The sequence below is a fragment of the Urocitellus parryii genome, chromosome 4, assembly GCF_045843805.1.
Source record: "Urocitellus parryii isolate mUroPar1 chromosome 4, mUroPar1.hap1, whole genome shotgun sequence".
Lineage (NCBI taxonomy): Eukaryota > Metazoa > Chordata > Mammalia > Rodentia > Sciuridae > Urocitellus > Urocitellus parryii.
In genome coordinates this window covers 73,904,055-73,923,115 of record NC_135534.1, presented here as the reverse complement: position 1 = coordinate 73,923,115, position 19,061 = coordinate 73,904,055, and the positions used below count along the sequence as shown (strand labels likewise).

The window sequence follows — 19,061 nt, the reverse complement described above, 5'->3', positions numbered from 1 at the left end:
CTTGCTGCCTGCCTTTCTTCTAACCATTCAGCAGGGCTTGACTTGGTTGTTACTCTATTTTAATCAGTTTTCATTACTATAAGAAAATATCCGATATAATTAACTTAGAAGATAAAAGGTTTATTTTGGCTCCCAAGTTTGGAAATTTCAGTCCATGATCAATTGGCCCCATTGCTTTGGGCCTCTCTGGTCAGTGTACCAGTTGACAAAGTACAGGGAGTGCATGACAGAGCTATACCACTCATCTCATGGCCAGGAAGCAAAAGAGAGTGAAAAGGGGCCCAGAGTCCCACAATCCCCTTTGAAGGTAAACCCCTAGTGACCCAGACACTTCCCATTCAGCCCAAATTCTTGAATATTGGTACTTATACCTGTGGATTCCTTCTAACACATTATCATAATTCTCACTATGATATCATGAGGTAATTATTGGCCTCCTTGATGTTCTTCATCTAGTAAAATAGATGCTTAGAGAAGCCACAAAATCTTATAATAAGATCATACAACTCTTATATGCTAGAACCAAGATTTGCACCTCTTAATAATGCAAATCTGGGGACCAAGCCTGGTAAAGGGCCTTTGAGAAACATTTAAGATCCAAATTGTAGCACTGTCCAAAATAAATCTCCCCTGATACAAGATGTTTTTCCCTTTTTTTTTTTTCCCAAAGCATTGGCATATTCTCTATTGACTTATCATTCTTTCTACTTTGATCTATAAGCTCCCTTAGGACAGGAACTGTGTCTTACTTGTATTTATATTCCCCAGTTTTGGTGTTATGAGTTGAATTGTGTACCTCAAAAAGATGTTGAAATCTTACCTCTCAGTACATGTGACTGTCAAGTTTTTTGAGAATAAGGTCTTTGCCGATAAGCAAGTTAATGAGGTCATCAGAGGGGGCCCTCATCCCATTTGACTGTTATCCTCATGAAAGGAAGAAATTTGGACCCAGAAACAGACACAGAGGGAGAATGCCATGAGAAGATTTAAGTAATGGCAAACTAGGAAAGAGGCATGGAACAGATTCTTCCTCATTGGCTTCAGAAAAAAACTGACCCTGTTGATTCCTTGATAGTGGATTTCTAGCCTCCAGAATAGCAAGGCAATACATTTCTATTGTTTATGGCACTCTGGCTTGATACTTTATGCTTTGACAGCTCTAGGTGTCTAATAAGACCTGAAAAACGAATGTTTTTAAATGAATTAATGGAGTATCTCACTGTATTATTTTACCCCCTGCACCTTTTTCTGCAGAGTTCACTAAAGCATATTCATGGAAAAATATTCAGTGATACATATTTAATTCAGTAATTAATTTTCAACATTAATTTTAGAGCATTTACTTTGTTCATAATACTCCTGGAGTGCAAAAATTAAACTTGCTATTACCCCTCGACCTTCAAAGTGCTGACTGTCCACCATGAGAGAATGAATTAGATAGTACATATGATAGCAGTTATGTATTGCAGGAACCTCTTCTGACCAGTTGGTATCCATGCCAGACCAACTTTTATATGTTCAAACATCAACCTTTCCTATAACTATTTTCTAATTACTTGTAGAAAAATATATGGCATTAAAATGAGAGACGCTCAAAGAATTATGTGCCATCAATGGGTAATAATTTTGATTTAAAGAAGTGGAGATTAGGAAGCACTTTGCAAAAAACTATTATAGGAAAAATGTCTCTATGGATGGATGTGTATCAAAACCCACCTAGTTACCTTTTAGGTGACTTAGGCTGCTTTCCCCAGCAACAATCCTGCCAGCTGGAAAATTCTTATCCAACTTCAACCTTTGAGATGATTCTGATATCTTTTAAATAATCTATGTAATTTTTATGACTTTGAAGGCCATAATCTGTCTTCAACACAGTCTGGACAATACCCAGACATCAATGTGAATGACTTTGGTTTGCTTTGGCAGATAGAATTCACCTGTAAAACCCATACAGATGAGGTGATAGGTAAAGGCACTGCCTGTAATTTAGGTTACATTTTAATTCTAGAAGTTGGCATGGTATCCCATTTCAACGACAAGAAACAGACTTATATATGAATATGAAAGTATTCAATCACATTCCATCATACAGTCATATAAGCAGTCAACCTGTGAATAGGCTATTTACTTTGTAGGAATGGAAGTAAATTGGTCAGTGCCGCTAGCTCTTTGCATTAATAAAGAATAAATATGCCAGTCATTGGTCATTTCCATCATTCCTTTAGGAAAGTCACTGACCTATTTTTCATTCATTCTCAAGCACTAAATGAACTAAAGTATCCACATTTTTGTTAATATGAGATGCTTGACATTTAAAAGCATATGTGCCATGTGACCACTTGTTTCTTAAACAACCCAATCATTAATTCATTCTGCTAATGAGATTGAACGATTAATACATGCCCATTCTGTGTTCCAGATGGTCTATTTGATCTAACCTTTACTTTCTAGGATTTTATAATTTGGTAAAAAATGGAAGATCAGTGTACATAGAAGGTTAATATGTATGGTGATTCAATCTAACTGCCTATATGTTCTGTATTTATACCAGACTATTGGGAATTGCTGGAGGAATAGATTCCTAGAAATACTTAAAACCCTAACCAGACAATCAACACAGTTTTTGAAAATTGTATGCATTTCTCTACTTAATGGTATTTTTAAATTTCCTAACAACTTCTTCAAAATTTTTGTACCTCTTCCAATTTCTGACTTTCATCATTCTTGTTTAGTAACCATCTTTCTTATTATCAAAGTGAAGATGAGAACACAATTAGTGTTTTGTCATCACGTCTGCAATCTTCCTATTCATCTCCATTATCCTTTTCTCCTTACCTTGTGAGTCGGTAAAGAAAGGGGCTTTCTATGTTTTTTTTTTCATTTATTTATCTCAAACTTTTTATCAGGAGCCATATCAGGGACTAAGTGTACTTTGGTGAGATAATTGACTTGATCCTTCACTCTTAGGTCCTTCACTCTGTGTGAAACTACTTACTGCTTTCACCTGAATTATTTTCAGTCTCTCAAGCCATGATTTTTCTCAACTCTGGGTCCTTGAATATGTATCTCCCTGTGCAGAGGTGGTCTCTCCCTGCTCCCTTTTCTTCCTTGCTCATTTTCATTTTCCAGGTCTCAGATTGAATATTGTGGCCTGCAATTAATTTTCTCTGACACCATCCTCCTCCTCCAATCCAATGAAGTCATCCCACCTACACCCTCCCTTAGCTACTGTTGCTCTCTTATCATCCCTTAATATATTGCAACTTCATTGCCTCTTTACCTTACCCTCCACTAGAAAATACCTAATTCAGTGACATAACCACCATACTCAGGCCAATACCTGATACATAAGTAGTCATCAACACATGTGTCTTTTATTAATTAAAGAAAAGTAGAAAATGCTTGTAGAGAGAACTATGTCTACTCAAGTTCAATTTAGAAGTGAGCTACCATAGGTTAGAATTCACAAAGAGTGATGTTTGAAATTAAAGTAGTGAAGGCATTTCAAATGTAAGGAACAAGTGCAAAATAAAACCATCAAAGCAAGGTCAGCTTTTTGGGGGAAAACTTAATGGTAGAGAAGTAAGGAATGGTGAAGACAGTATGTAGAATTCCTGTAGAATAAGGAGTAATGGACCATTTCAAGTCAAAGAAGAATATAATCAATGAAAATTTTGGGAAAAACAGCTAACCTAAAATATTTGAAGTATGAGTTGGAAAAACTGGAAGGGAAAGACTGGAATCAAGGAGTATGATTACAAAGACTCCTACAATGACACAGGCATGATAAGTCTAGCACTTGGTTTAGTGAAACAGCAGTAAAGAGGAGTTAAAATTTCATACGTTTATACTGAAGCTTCTGATAAAATATAAAAATTGCATGTATTTTTTTTCAAGAATCTCTTCTATAACAGTTATTGTACTAAGCGCTCTGCTACTCAGTGATGAGTAGGTATGATGCTAAACATGAAGAAGCTTTCATTTAATCTGAAATAGTAACATAACTGGAAAGTACAGGAGCCAAGACAAGAAGCCAGTTTTTTAAAATTTTTAATTTTTTTCTAATTAGTTATACATGACAGTAGAATGCATTTTGACCCAGCATACATAAGTGGAGAATGATTTCTCGTTTTTCCGGTTGTACATGGTATGGAAACATGCCAGTCATGTAGTCATGTATGCATATAGTCATGTAGTCATGTATACATATATATGTCCAATTCCTTATTCTTTCCAGGCCAGTTTTGAAAAGAAGCTGTGAGCACACTCTTTCAAGTTTGTGAGTTTCAAGTTGACAAATCAAACCTAACAGAGTGTTGGAGGTACCAGAACCTTGGGCACTTATCAACATAGCAGTGGTAATTGCAATTCTAGAAATGGATTATCTGAAAGATTATGTAGACAATAGGATTCAATGGAATATTCTGTAGGAAATAAGTGTTATTTTGAAAGAAATAATGGTCAAATTTAGCATGCATCCCCAGAATTTCTTATTCTGGATATCTGGCATGGACAAGCTTTGCATTTCTCACAAGCTCCCAGGTAATGCAGAAGCTCCTAGTGTGAGGATCTCTTCTGTGAACCACAGTCTTAGGCCAGTATAAAGAAGATAAGACAGCAAAGAAAACAGAGATATAGTAAGATAAATAAGAAACATTGTCAAAGGTAAAAATGTGAAGGTAATCTGTAGTTTCCTATGTAAAGCAAAGAAGCAAATTCATAAATTTTCTTGAGTTTTGGATAAAAATTCTGGATAGCTGGCTAAACTCTTTGCCAGGTGGAGCTGGTTTGCAGTTTACTCACCCAACCCCATTATAGAAAAAGGTAATATTAAAATGTATATGCCTGTATATCATGTGACTTTCATTAAAAAGAAAGAGCTAGAGGTACATATAACCACTCAAACCATAAAAATTAGATATATTTGCTTTCTAGGGCTGCCATAACAAATTGCCACAAATTGGATAGTTTCAAGCAACAGAAACTTATTGTTCTAAAGGCTAAAGTCTGAGATCACGTTATCAGCAGGGCCAGTTCTTTTGGAGGGCCATGAGGGCAAGTCTGCTCCAAACCTCTCTCCCAACATTTTGGGGTAACTGTTGGCAGCCCTTGGTATTGTGGATCCATCTCTCCAATATCTGCTCTGTCCTCGAATGCATTCTTCCATGTGTGTTTCTGTGTCCAAAGTTTCACTTCTGATAAAAAAAAAAAAAAAAAAAAAACATCGGCCCTAATCATTGGATTGGGCCCCCACTTGACCCAGTGCTATCTCTTCTTAAAGTATATCTACAGAACTTAATCAAAATAAGGTGACAGTCAGAAGTATCAGGAGCTAGAATTTCAGCATATCTTTTGGATGGACATAATTTAACCCTTAAAATATGTCATGTAAATAGACTATGATATATGGAGCCAGATAGAAGAGATCAAAGAGGGTTTGTAGTATGGAAATGAAGATGGTCATCAGTTAAAAACCTTCTGCTCTTACAATAAGGAGCCTGTGACAAGTACAAGAAAAGATCTTTTTAGGATAGGGCAGAAGAATTGTCAAAGCCAGAAGAGAACAAAAACATTGATGGCAAAAGACTGAATATTCTAAAGGAGCAAAAATGAATAATAAGAAATATCCTAGAAGATTTAGGTTTAGATAAGAAGAAGGGTGCTTATTCCCTTGAGCAAAGGGAAAACAGGTATTGATGTGGTGTGCTCAAAGTGTAAGTGAAATCATGATGAGACAACAGGAGGAGGGCACATTTGTGGCATTGGTTTTGGTAGTAATTGGGTAATCTGTGAGAGATTATTTGAGCACCACTGAGGATGCTTAGACAATGCCTAAGAATTTCAAACAGAACCACTTCTTACAACCCCAAATTTTGTTCTTTGAACCTGGAAAAAATCCAGAGAATAAGAAAATAAAGCTTTGACTTTTAATTGACCATATCTGCAATGCCCAAAGGATTAATTAGTCTCTCAAATAAATGTAAAAGGTGCATTTCTGATAGTTTTTAAAGCAAAAGTTTCTTTTTGAAGGGGAAGAGATGTCAAATAGTCTGTTATCAGTGTAAACCGGATCCCTAGGGAAGTTTTTGAAACTTTTTTTTTAATTTTTGCTTTTTAATTGACATGTATGCACATTCAGATGGTAAGTTGCCTACATGGATGTATGGTTCCTAGACGGGGCCAGCCAGAGTTCAGGATAGATTTTGTGTTTCTTTTAGCATATATACAGAATGTGAAGAATACCATTAGTGCTTTCTGTGAAGCAGTAAATACCCTACCTGACAGATCCTAAAGAAGCTCTGACAGAACCAGGCTGTTTAATAATATTGAATTGTTTGGAGAAGCTCTAGTGCTCTTCTAGTAAAGTCACATAAAATGAAGTTGAACCAAGTTATTGAATGGTTTTAAGGCATCATGGGCTTTGGTTCTTTACACCCACAAAGAATATATGGGTACACTGTAATCATATGACATTTTCAAGCATTTCAGTTTTTATTCTGGGCTTCTCAAAGCACAGTATCAATCTATGCTGCCAAGACTTCTGCTGCTGCCCCCGCCTCTCACTGACACCTCCCCCTCAGCGTAGGCAGACAACACAGGGAGAGGGTGAGCTATGATCTGCTCACAGGGTTCTCTTTTTATAGAATGAGGAAAAGATTCTTTGCAGAGAAAGGTTCAGTTATAAGCTTTCACCAGGTTCTGAGTTCCTGTACTATGCCTATATCTCCTACATTAACAGGAGAATTTGGGGATGTGCCAGAAATATGGAATGACGAGCCCAGCTTTTTGCAACAGATGTAGTTCTGAAATTCTTTGTGCACAGCCCATGTTTGCCAAACAGATCATTTTTAATTACTTAGGAAATTAGGTGTTTAAATTGGACATGCTTTTCTTCCTTTGCTAGTGTCCTGAAATATCTATTGATTTTACTTCCTTTTGTGCCTTGATTACTTCTGTTTTTCCGTGCCATCTTTGTATACAACCAGCAGGCACATGGAATGTTTAGTCCTATTCTTAATGGCCAAATGTTCTACAGTAGGTAGTGTTAGGACCAGTGGTTTGATGAGACTTAACAACTCAGCTCACTGATTTTATTTTGCAGTTGACTGAAAGAAGTGGTTCTGTTTAAAATTCTCAATAAAACTGGTTGTTTTATACAGATATTTCACTGCTGTGACCAAAATACCTGACAAGAACAATTTTAGAGGAGGAAAGTTTTATTTGGCACTCATAGTTTCTGAGGTCATCTGTAGATGACTGACTCTGCTGTTCTGAACCCAAGATGAGGCAGAACATCATGGATGAAGGGTGTGGAAAAGGAAAATATCTCAGGAAATAGCAATCAGGAAGGGGGGAGAGAGAGAGAGAGAGAGAGAGAGAGAGAGAGAGAGAGAGAGAGAGAGAGAGTGAGTTCCCTAGTTCCCCATTCACCAAGGACAAAATATAAACCCCAAAGTATGCCCCTAGTGACTTATCTCTTCTAGCCACACCCTACCTGCCTTCAGTTATCATCCACTTAATCCAATGATTGGGTATAACTCTCATCATCTAATCATTTCATCCCTGAGCCTTCTTGCACTAACACATGAGCTTTTGGGGAATGCTTATTATCTGAGCCATAACAATTATTGAATTATTTCTGAGTCCTAGAGATTTATTTTCAAAATAGATGCTGATTCTCTAAATGTTTAAAAACTACCACATTCCCCCAAATCAGCAATTTTGTCATTTTGGGTGTTTCTTACTCAAATCTTTATGACACTCATTATATTTACCCTGATAGGGGCCACCCTAGCTATCACATCATACATACATCTCTTGATGGTTTACTAAGCATTTCTGTAACTATTTCAAACTCAGTAGAGCTCGGGTTTTATCAGCACCATGTGTTTTTTAGGATAGCAGACTTGAGTCAGTCAGTCAGTCTGGAGTCCAAAGGATGTGTTCCTGTCAAAAGTACATTCTCTTCACCAAAGGCCCATATGTTAAAGGCCTGGTCCCTAGCCCATGGTGCTACTGTGAGGTGGTAGAACCCTTGAGAGGTAGGAACTAGTGAAGAAATATAGGTCATGGGGCATACCCTTGAAGGGAATATTGAAACATTCTGTCTCTTTTTTTTCACTTGCAAGCTACCTTGTGGTAAGCCGATTGCTCCACCATGTGCTCCCTACCATCATATGCAACCTCATTGCATGCTCAAAGCAACAGAACCAATTGATCATGGACTAGACCCTCTGAAACTGTGAAATTAAATAACCTTTCTCTTTAAAAAATAAAATTTAAATTTAAAAAAGCACACTCTCTTTAATGAATTCTGTTTTGATATTCAGACCCAGCTTAAGTGCTAAATCTATTGCTAATCCCTCTCCTGCTCCTTAAGTAATTATGCTGTCTAACATCATTGCCATGATAGAACTTATCATAACCAGTTAAATTATATCAAAATATTTTCTGATTTTTCAAACTATTTAAGGGCTCATTAACAGTAGAGTATTTTATTTATCAAGCATCTATTATATGCTAGTTACTATTGAATATAGATACACTTGCTCCCTTTCTACAGATGAGGAAATTGAGAGTGAAATATGCATAATTAGTAGATGAAAGCATCAGAATGTGGAGCTATCTCTGCTGTTGCCAGGTTGCCTGCTCTGAAATTGGCATAGATGCTGCTGACTGAGGGTGGAGAGCTAATGCAACCTACCAGAGCCAGTGCAGTAACTTACGTAGTTGCTGATCCCAAACAAAAGTGTCCTTTTATCTTTCCCTTGCTTATTCAAAGTCATTATCTTAAGGAAAGTTTTCTCATAGACTTTCCTCATTCTCTTATATTTCTTGGTGACTTTCCTCATCCTTTACATTCATTCATTTTTTCTTTCTTTTTTTCATTTAATACATCTTTATGAGGCACTAAGTACTTGGACTTGTTCTTCTTACATACTGTAAATTGAACAAAAATCATAGTCATCATAGAGCTTACTCCATGCAGTGATGCATGGAGTGAAATGAAAGAGAAGATTAGCTAGTGCAGAGAGAGGAGTAGAGAGTGCCAATAGAGATTGGTCATGGAGGACCTCACCTAGTCTAGAGCCTATAATGTGGGCATCCTGCCCCTGTGTCAAAAGAGGAAACATAAGGAACAGGCATACTACTCATTTGGGTTTGGTCTTCCTGCTACTTAGTAGTCCTAGCTGACGTTTGTCTTCATAAAGTAGTCCTACAACAATCACTGACATTGCCTGGGTTTAGAATATTGTTTCACCCAGGTTATCATACCCACTCATATGAACCCACTTGTGGGTCATTGTTTCTGTAATGTGTCTGTAGAACAGTATAGGAAGCCATTTCTTTACATTTATATAGGCCACAATTGATAAAGGCTCTCTATATAAAGCACAGATAGATTCAATCTTATAATACAGATGGATACTTCTATCTGTAAATAAAGTTGTATTCTGAATGGAGACATAAACTACACATTTACTTACCATGTTGAATTGAATATCTGGGATATGGTGGGCTGTTTTTAAATATATTCATGTTCCATTAAAGTGAGATAATTTTTTAGCTTTGTGCTCTTAAAGATATTCTCTGACTCCCAGAGGAATGTATACTGAAAATATCTTCCTTCACCTTGAGCAGAGTCACTAGTTTAAAAAGTACATAAACCTAACCTCAAAAAAACCCTATTATTTGTTTTTCAGCTGATATATTTATGTCCACAGTATCCATAGTGATTTTATTGTCTTGGTACAATCTTGAACTTCAAATATCAAATACATAGTTACTCTCTTTTTTGGACTTAATCTTCTTTATGGTGGTAATTGTTTTCCATAGCTTTTCTATAACTAAGATTGTCTGTGGCATTTATTGCTGCCCTAGTAGATGTATATCATAATTCCTAGATTTGTGTTTAACTTTTTTATTTATACAGAGCTTGGAATGACCTCCTTAGAGCTAAAATGCAATAGCTTGTTCCTCCCACGTGGCTATGAAACTTAGTAAATACATTTTTGAAACTTTCTTATGTGCATTTATTTATTTAATAAAGTGATAATTTTAGAAAGCATGAGCTGATATGTGTTTTGAAGTTCATATTTAAAAGCAAAATGGGGAACATAGTATTTATTTTGGGTCATCTTTTGCTTTATAAACAAATTCTTTAAACCCTAGGTAAATACATTCATGGTTCTATGGGGTGGCAAAGTATTAATAAAAAATAATTACCCACTTCAGTAAGAAATTAGATAACACTTATTTTAAGTGCCCTATCAATTTAAATCCATTTTCCATTTATTTTTTAACAACTAATATGGTTAATTTAACAAAATCGTTGCAGTTCTAATATAATTCCAGAGGTGTTACTTTATAATTTACTATTTCATCATTTTTTCCATTAATCATTTATCTTAAGAGCATATTGCCCTACACAATATTTATTCAATAAAAGCATGGTAATGGAATTAGAAATTTTTAAAGTGTTTTTCATTATTATTGTGTAAAATGCCAAAAGTTTTATGATAGATTTATCAATTGAGTATGTTATTTTTAAGAACCATTTCTTTAGCCAGGAACATTACAGAAATTCTGTCTTTTAGTATCAAATTCCTTTCTTTAATCTCCTTTTTTGGTTAATTTTCATATTATCATTATGATTTAGAAATTCAATGAAAATATATTCTATAAATGTTATACTGAATGTATATTCAGTCACCATTGAAAGGATTTCCTTTTTTTTCCTAAACCCTTAAAAATTCTGTCAATTATTTCTTTAAAATGACTTCAGAGCAATTTTACTAAGTAACTATATTCTTATTATCATTCTATAAAAATAAAATAAAAATATAAGCTTTACAAGTCATCATATGCAAAAATCACCTCTCAAAAAAGGAAGTTTCCACATTTAAATATGATATAATATCCTGCTGGTTGTTGTAAAAATAGTAAAGTTAAACCATTTCTTTAAACTTTAGACTATGTACAGGGATGATTCACTTTTTTGTGTCATTAGCCTCACTATCAGTTAGTAACAGTGATTGCTAGGAAATATGAAAAGACAAGGTGGCCAGAGAAGTAGACACGAAAGCCAAATATTTAGCTTCTTTTCCTTATCTTCTCTCTGAAATTACGACCTAAATATCCCGTGTGTCTTCTTCATGTCTCTTATCTCAGGACATGTGTGATTTTCTGACAGCTTTATTTTACATCCTGCAATGTCAAAAACTTCTTTTCTCTATGCTAGAGTAATGAAGACAGTGAGGATGAGCTCATATACTGGACCTAATAAGGACTGTACCTGTGTTTTCCCAGGCTCACATAAGCTCCCTCTGCACATTTTGCCCAATCCCTGTTCTGACCAGTCTCCCACCATGAACTAATTAGCTAAAGAACAGCAGCATTTAGTTGCACAGTCTTGAAATAGTATAAAACTAGTGTTCATATGGGATTTATAAAAAAAAGATTTTTTTTCTCATTAACCAAAACCACAAATCTTCAGGGCTGGGGATATAGCTCAGTTGGTAGAGTGCTTGCCTCACATGCACTTGGCCCTGGGTTCAATCCCTAGTACCACCCCCCCCCCAAAAAAAAATCTTCAAATAGTTAAAGAACAAAACTGATTGAATTATAATCCTTGTTTTATATATTGCTGTTACAATTAATTAAAGATCTATTGTTTTTAAAAAATTATTTAAATGTGGCTAATTGCATTTGTTTTCCATTTTCTGCTCTTTTCCTATAGGTTTAGGCTTCAGTATTGCAGGAGGTGTGGGGAACCAGCACATTCCTGGAGACAACAGCATTTATGTGACAAAAATTATAGATGGTGGAGCTGCACAAAAAGATGGAAGGTTGCAAGTAGGAGACAGACTACTAATGGTAAGTAAAACTGCATATTTATAAAGCTCTTGTTTCTCCATGTGTGACCATTTTAGTCCACTCAGGCTGCCATAACAAAAATTTCTGTTGAACTACAGAAATTTGTTTTCTCACAGTTCTGAGGGCTGGGAAGTTGAAGGTTGCAAACTGGTTTCTGGAGAGAGCCCTCTTCTGGTTTAGAAAGCCATGTTCTAGCTGCAACCTCATGTGACCTTTACTAGGTACTCAAGATGACAGAGAGTGGTGTCCCTCTTTTCTTCTTCTTATAAGTACCATCAGAGTAGGGCCCCATCTTTAACTCATTTAACCTTCAACGCCTCCTAAAGACCAAGTACAATGACGGGTAGAGCTTCCACATGAATTTGGGAGGGAAGAACACAATTTAGTATTGTAGTGACCATGTGAAGAAACAGAAAAGAGGAGAAGGGAGATTTCAGGGGAAGAGAGCTAAAAATATACATAAAAGTCTGAGGTTGTGGCTCAGTGGTAGAATGCTTGCCTAAGTATGTATGAGGGTTCAATTCTCAGCACCACATATAAATAAATAAAGGTCCATCAACAAATAATATTTTTTTAAAAAAGTACACATACAATTGTTTTTGATTTTTTGATATTTTCAAAACAGTATTCTAAAATTTTACCAATTTTCTCAGCAATGTATGGTAAACATAGTAGATATTTTTCCAAAATAATCCATTTCCTATTAGTGAGTGCAACTGCTACTTTCGGGTAGTACAACAAAGGAAACAATATTATCTGGTTTACAGATATGTGCATGTCCATGTTTCAACCACTGTAGAAACAGCCTATGATTTTCAAGAATTCGTAATCTAAATTCCATCAGATGTATGAATGGATCCCTTCCTCTCTCCTCTCATCAGGGTTATAGCTATTTTGTTTGCCAAATGCTCACATTTAGGAGTCCTGGCGATGACTGCCACTGTCACAAAGCTGCCCTTTCTGAGCTATGGATTATAAGACAAACTAAAGCAAAATTTAAGCAATCATAAATAGAAAACACTAGATACAGCAGTGATAAAAAAATTATTTAATATAAATAATCAAATATTGAAAATTCAAAAATTAAAAATTCATATTGAAATAGATCTCAAAATGAACATATCTAGTCATAGGTCTGTGTTTGCAAAACAGGGCTTCTAATATATGTCTGCGAGGAGTAGGGATCTCCAACCACTTCTTGAGAAGTGTATGGGGAGTCTATACAGTCTCAAAATAAAAGTGATTTCTATGACATATACAACTTTTAGAGGTAAAAACCCAAAGTTCTATATTCATTGTGCCCATTTCCCTGGGCTCTGTAGATCTTGTACATAATCCCAGTAGGCGAATTTCATAGTTGTGAATGACCTTTGTATTGAATTATCTGGATAAGTCTTTGATAGTATCTTGAGAGCCAACATTTATTTGGTAGTTACTGTATTTCACATACTTTTAAAGTGTTTGGGGTCATGTAACATATGTTTCACACAAAAGCACATTTTATATAAACTAAAGGAAACAGGGGTGCAGAGAACCTTACTAACTTGCCCATGGTCACATAGGTAATGATAGAAAGAACTGGACATCCAGCTGAGGCCATCTGGCTTGAGTCCACATTCATCTCCACCACGCAATGCTGCTTTCTGTACAAGGGGTTTGCATTTGTTTCCTTGGTTTATCAGTCAGTTCTTTCCTTTTTTCCTTTATTTGTCATTCAATTATTCATTAATGCCTCTAACAAGTACAGCCTACCCCACTAACATGTCTAGGCAATGGCCACTATTCAGAAAAAAACTATTGTAAGAAAATATCTAGTTAAACTGAATGGGCATAAAACGCCCAATATTAACTTCACTCAAAATTGCAAATCAGAGTTTGGGGCTTCTTTTTACCACTTGAAGTCACTACCATTTTCATTCCTGAGAAATTCTAAAACTTTTTGTTGTCGTTAGCTTTCAATTCTGAACTAGACAAATTGTTGTTGCGGTATAAGGCCTGAACAACTTCTTTCTAGAATAGAAACTTTATTGCTTAAACTATTAACTTGGGAATAAAATGACCTTTGATGACCATCTTCTTCATAGGGCTAAATTGAAAAATGAAGAGGGTAGATTCATTCATGTAATGACTGTTGCAGTGACTTGTTTCACCTTTGACTCATTGTTCTATAACAGTTTAGTTTTAGACAAGTCTTCTGATATTTCTTCAAATGCTGCTTTGTAAAATCGTGTGAGATATTGTTTACTTATTTCTTGAAGTTGTGCTTGAATCTAGCTTTATTTTCAAATTCTTTTCTTAAAAATCTCCAAATAAATTTGTCAAAGAATTTTTCAGGAACCATGCTATTTTCCCATTACAATTTTCATGATATTCATTGTAGATAAAAAAATTTCAAAAATAGCTGTGACATAATTCATAAGTGTTTTGAATTTAAGGCATAGTTTTAAAAAAAATGAACCTTCAACAATAATAGATCTCTCCTCTCTTATGTAAGGAAAACATAATTAGTACTTCCAAGGCAAGTGGTAAGCTGAATCTGAAAATGAAAGAAAATGATTCATTTTACAATATTCTGAAAGACAAATGACCATGAGAAAAAGATAATAGAGAAAAAAATCACTGAAGCCACTCAAAAGACCAATTTTCTTTTTTCAACCCCAAATACTTATCAATGTTCTCCTTTGGTCATTCTTTTTCATCTCTTCTTTCCTTTACTAACCTACATTCATAACCTCTTTTTCTTCCTCCTCATCTACACTCTTCCCTCAAAGGAAGTACAAACCATTTAGACTCTATGATTTACCAGCTGTACCACACTCTGCATATTTTTCTCTAAATATGCTGTTCTTTCTAAAGCAATTTACACCACTTCCTTCTCTCACTTCTTAGGAAAATTTCCTCTGTATGTTATTCACTCGAGTTCTATAAGTGCGCTGGTCTAAAATGAAACTATTAATTTCCTTAGACTTTTGTGACTGCGTACCCATAATTCAGGAAGTCTTGCAGCATCTCCCCCACAGTGAAAGAAGTCTTTTTTTTTTTTGGAGTCTTAGTAATAACCCCTTCAATTTCTCAAATAGCATAGCTATCATATTGTATATCAAGTGAATCAGATCATATATATTGGACACTTTTTTTTAAAGACTTCTTATATCTCAGGATTGAAATGTACCTACTCATCTTAAATGTCATCTTATTTCAACCCTCATTCGGTACATGAGAATCCTGCAGAAAAGCTACTTTACAAAGTGGTCCCTTGCCCTCTGAGGATGAAGAACTTAATACTCTTCAGTCATCCATTAGGTGCTAACTTACAGCCCTGGGAATTTTTTTCTCCTTAAAATTGTTGTTGGAATATATATTCCCTATAATTTTCATAGCTCTGTCCCTTGGAAACAGAAAAATAAGGACTGTCTTTTTACACATTTGCAAGAGTTTTGTATTGCTACTTCTCCACTTTTCAATCTTTTAAGATGTTTTACATATTTTCCTTTATTTTTACGACATATTTTATCACACCTTCATTTACCTTCTATAATTAGTTTACACTTTAAACTTTTTTCTATTCCTTACCATCATATTCTCTACTTTTAAAACCTAAGCAATTTTGTAACATCTGACCTTTGCATTTATTCTACAATAAGGAAAAATTATGCTGTTACCTTTGCAATAAGCCGCTTACTATTTCAAAAAAAATGATTATAATGTCAGAACACTCTGTTTCATTGGTTACCCGAATATGTGATATAAATTCTTTCTTTACCAAAATAATATTTTTTTCATAAACTTCCTTTGCTATTTGACTCTAGAATTTTGTTTTGCTTTGTGAGATGACAGTGATGTCTGATTTTTGTGTATTGTACCAGAAGCTTAGTGTTACAACCAGAGCTTAATGTTGTAGTCTCCGACTAAAAAAAAAAAAATTATCTCTTGGCCTTGAATTTCATAGGACAGATGGTCTAAAATTAACATCATTGAAGATGTTCTAACTCTTTCATGTATTTTTACACACTGGTTTTTGCAAGGTGATACAGACAGCCAAGTATATTACAGAAATGTGATCTTCTGTACCTCTTTTAGCATAAGACCAGAAACTTTGAATCTAGGATCATTTGTCTTTTCTACAAGGGTAGCATTAGTTGTTGGTTGTCAAGTTGTCATATTGTAATTTAAGGTTTAAAATCTTGCATTCCTTTTTTCTATAACCTCTGCTTGACATTTGAGGAAAATTAATTGTCAGTGAAAGAACTTTATACCTTTTATAGAAAATTATTCCATGTTTTGCTCAAAGGAAAGTAGATGAGGGGGAAAAATAACAGACATCTAAGTCAAGCATAAAGACACTGGATTCAGACATGGGGGAGCTGTATTTTAATCCCAGGCAGCTAACTACTTCATCTTCATTAGGGAAGTCATGTGTGTCTTTGGTCCTGTTTTGACTACTATACAATAGTTATATTGTCTTAGATCAGTATTTCCCCAAATGTGTTTGAACATGATAGCTTCATTCCTGTGTTACCTTAAAAAAGGTTGCATGTCACTCTGGAAAGCAATATGGAGATTCCTCAAAAAACTAGGAATGGAACCACCATTTGACCAAGTTATCCCACTCCTCCATATATATCCAAAGGATTTAAAATCGGTATACAAGAGTGACACATCCACATCAATGTTTATAGCAGCTCAATTCACAATAACTAAGCTATGGAGCCAACCTAGGTGCCCCTCAACAGATGATTGGATAAGAAAATGTGGTATATACACACAATGGGATATTACTCTGCCATAAAGCAGAATGACTTTATGGCATTTGCTGGATAATGGATGGAACTGGAGATTATCATGCTAAGTGAAATAAGCCAGTGGCAAAAAGTCAAGAGTTGAATATTTTCTCTGATATGTGAAAGCTAATCCAAAATAATATGAGGAGATTAAAAAAATAGAAGAAAGATCAGTGGAGTAGACAAAGAGGAGTGAAAGGAAGGGAGGAAGGATGGAATAGGGAAAGACAGTGGAATGAATTTGACCTGACACTTCTATGTACATATATGAATATAACATAGTGAATCTCACTATCATGTACATCCACAAGATACTGATTTAAAAAAAAAACTATAAGAAGATAAATCGAGTAGAAGGATGGGAACAGGGACTTGGGAGGAAGGGAGATTAAGGTAAAGTACTAGGGACATGAATTATATTCCATGCTTCTATAATTATGTCAAAACATTCTATTGTCATGTATAACTAAAAAGAAACAATTAACTTAAAAGGTTGTATGGCCAAATAAGTTTGAGAAATTCTGCAATTTGTGTCTTGCCCTTCGTGTAGAACTTCAATGAACTTTAGCATATTAAAAGGCTTGTGAAAGCCTATAGTCAAGAAATGTTTAGTTTGTTCTAACACTAAAATTGTCAAACTCCTTTAATCATGGAATCATTTCCATAAAGTGATATCATATAAGACCTATAGTTAGTGTTCTGTGGACCATACTCAGATGTGCTATGTATGAGTATCTCTTTTCTTTATTCCAAAGTTAATATCCAGTGGTAAGGACATCAAATGGGTTTAAGGAATATGATAATATGCAATTTCCCAGCTGAATATTAGTTGTGAGGACTTAAATTAGTATTAATCTGGGTCAATTTATAAAATTGCCTGGTTTTATTCAAATACCAATAAAAATTATATAGAAGACAATGTAAATGTATAGACATTATCTGAATGAAAAACAGGACATTAAGGGACATTCATTGTTTACTCCAAACTTAGAGCAGAACCAAGAGCTGTTACCTTACCACCAGCACTTTTTTCACCTTAAGCAGGTGTGCCCACAGCACATCATTCATCTGTGAGAGGTAGTAAGGGCATTTATTTATAGTATTCTTATTTTCTAGAAGAGAAAATTAGAATTCAGAGATGGCAAAGTGGATCTCCAAATGTATATAACTAGTAAATTGTGAAATTAGATTCAGACACACATACATCCTGAAGTCAAATTCATTTCACCACTTACTCAGTCAGTCCCTCTGGTTCTCAATCCCAGTTTTACCTTGGAATTTTACAGTGAGTCTTTGAAAATTGTGAATACTGTACCTCAGTCAACCCTGAATAATCAAATCAGAACTTCAGAGGTAGGGGGATGTTTCATATATTTTAAGTTTTTTGAGTTATTCTGATATGTGGCCAAGTTAATAGTCTTAATTTGACCTAACCCCATCCCAGCCCATTCTGCTGCTGCCACTGCTTCTCCTGAGGATGACTCCAGTGGTAATGCTCATTTTATCAAGATAGAAGAATGTATTTACCAATTTCCTGTAAAAGCATGGTAGGCATTCAGAATTATTTACCCTTTAAACTCTGTCTCCTGCAATCCAAGTCACTTTTGAAACACTAGGAAAAAAACATTTAAAAACCTGGATAATTATTTTATGGGTTCCCTTCTAGGTTATTACAAATGTAACAAATTACAATTCAATGCAATTGCATTGACATATTTTTTAGGGATAAAACTTTCTATTGGTTCCTTTTTTATTTATTTCCTTATACTCAGTAATAACAACCTGTTTATAGAACTTGATCTAAACGTATCCTAGGCCATTTTAAAATTCTTTCAATAGCACATTCCATCAATAAAACAAAAAATGCATCTAGTATGCACTTATTTCTCTATTTTAAATAGCATATATACATATATGTATGCATGTATATATAGTGTGTGTGTGTTAAATTTTTGGGCATGCTTTAAAATGTGAATAATATATTAACTTTAGTCATATAGAGATATATAGATGAATGTGATAACTATTAATAAAAATTCAAATATTTTCTTCCTGTACTCAATAGATTGCCCTGAGGCTCATACCATACTTTCCATTTTGGTAACCACTGCTGTGGAGGAAGCATCAGTCAATCAAAATATTATTTTCATTTACTTTCTCTTTATATAGAATACAAAGTTAAGAAATGTATTAATGATTAATGGAGGAAGCCTACTGAAGCCTTGAGTTTTATCATATATGACCTGGTGCTCACTTTCTGCACCAGGTCTTTATCCTTATATCCTGTGCATGACACAGAACGAGTATCTGATAAATGTGTGCTGTTGTTAGAATGACCTTCATTCCTATTCCTTACCTCTGACTCAGTGCAAATGTAAAATAGAAACTCAACACAGATGCCTC

General features: G+C 34.9%; 1 protein-coding gene across 11 annotated transcripts in view; it reads left to right on the top strand.

Moving 5' to 3' along the window:
- The window catches only part of Dlg2 (discs large MAGUK scaffold protein 2), a 2,013,368-nt gene that overhangs the window by 1,515,110 nt on the left and 479,197 nt on the right, over window positions 1-19,061 (top strand). For all 11 annotated transcript variants that reach the window (XM_077797652.1, XM_026384678.2, XM_077797650.1 and 8 more), the window contains one exon: window positions 11,741-11,877. In XM_077797652.1, coding sequence (XP_077653778.1) covers window positions 11,741-11,877 — 137 coding nt within the window. The remainder of the gene's footprint in view (window positions 1-11,740; window positions 11,878-19,061) is intronic.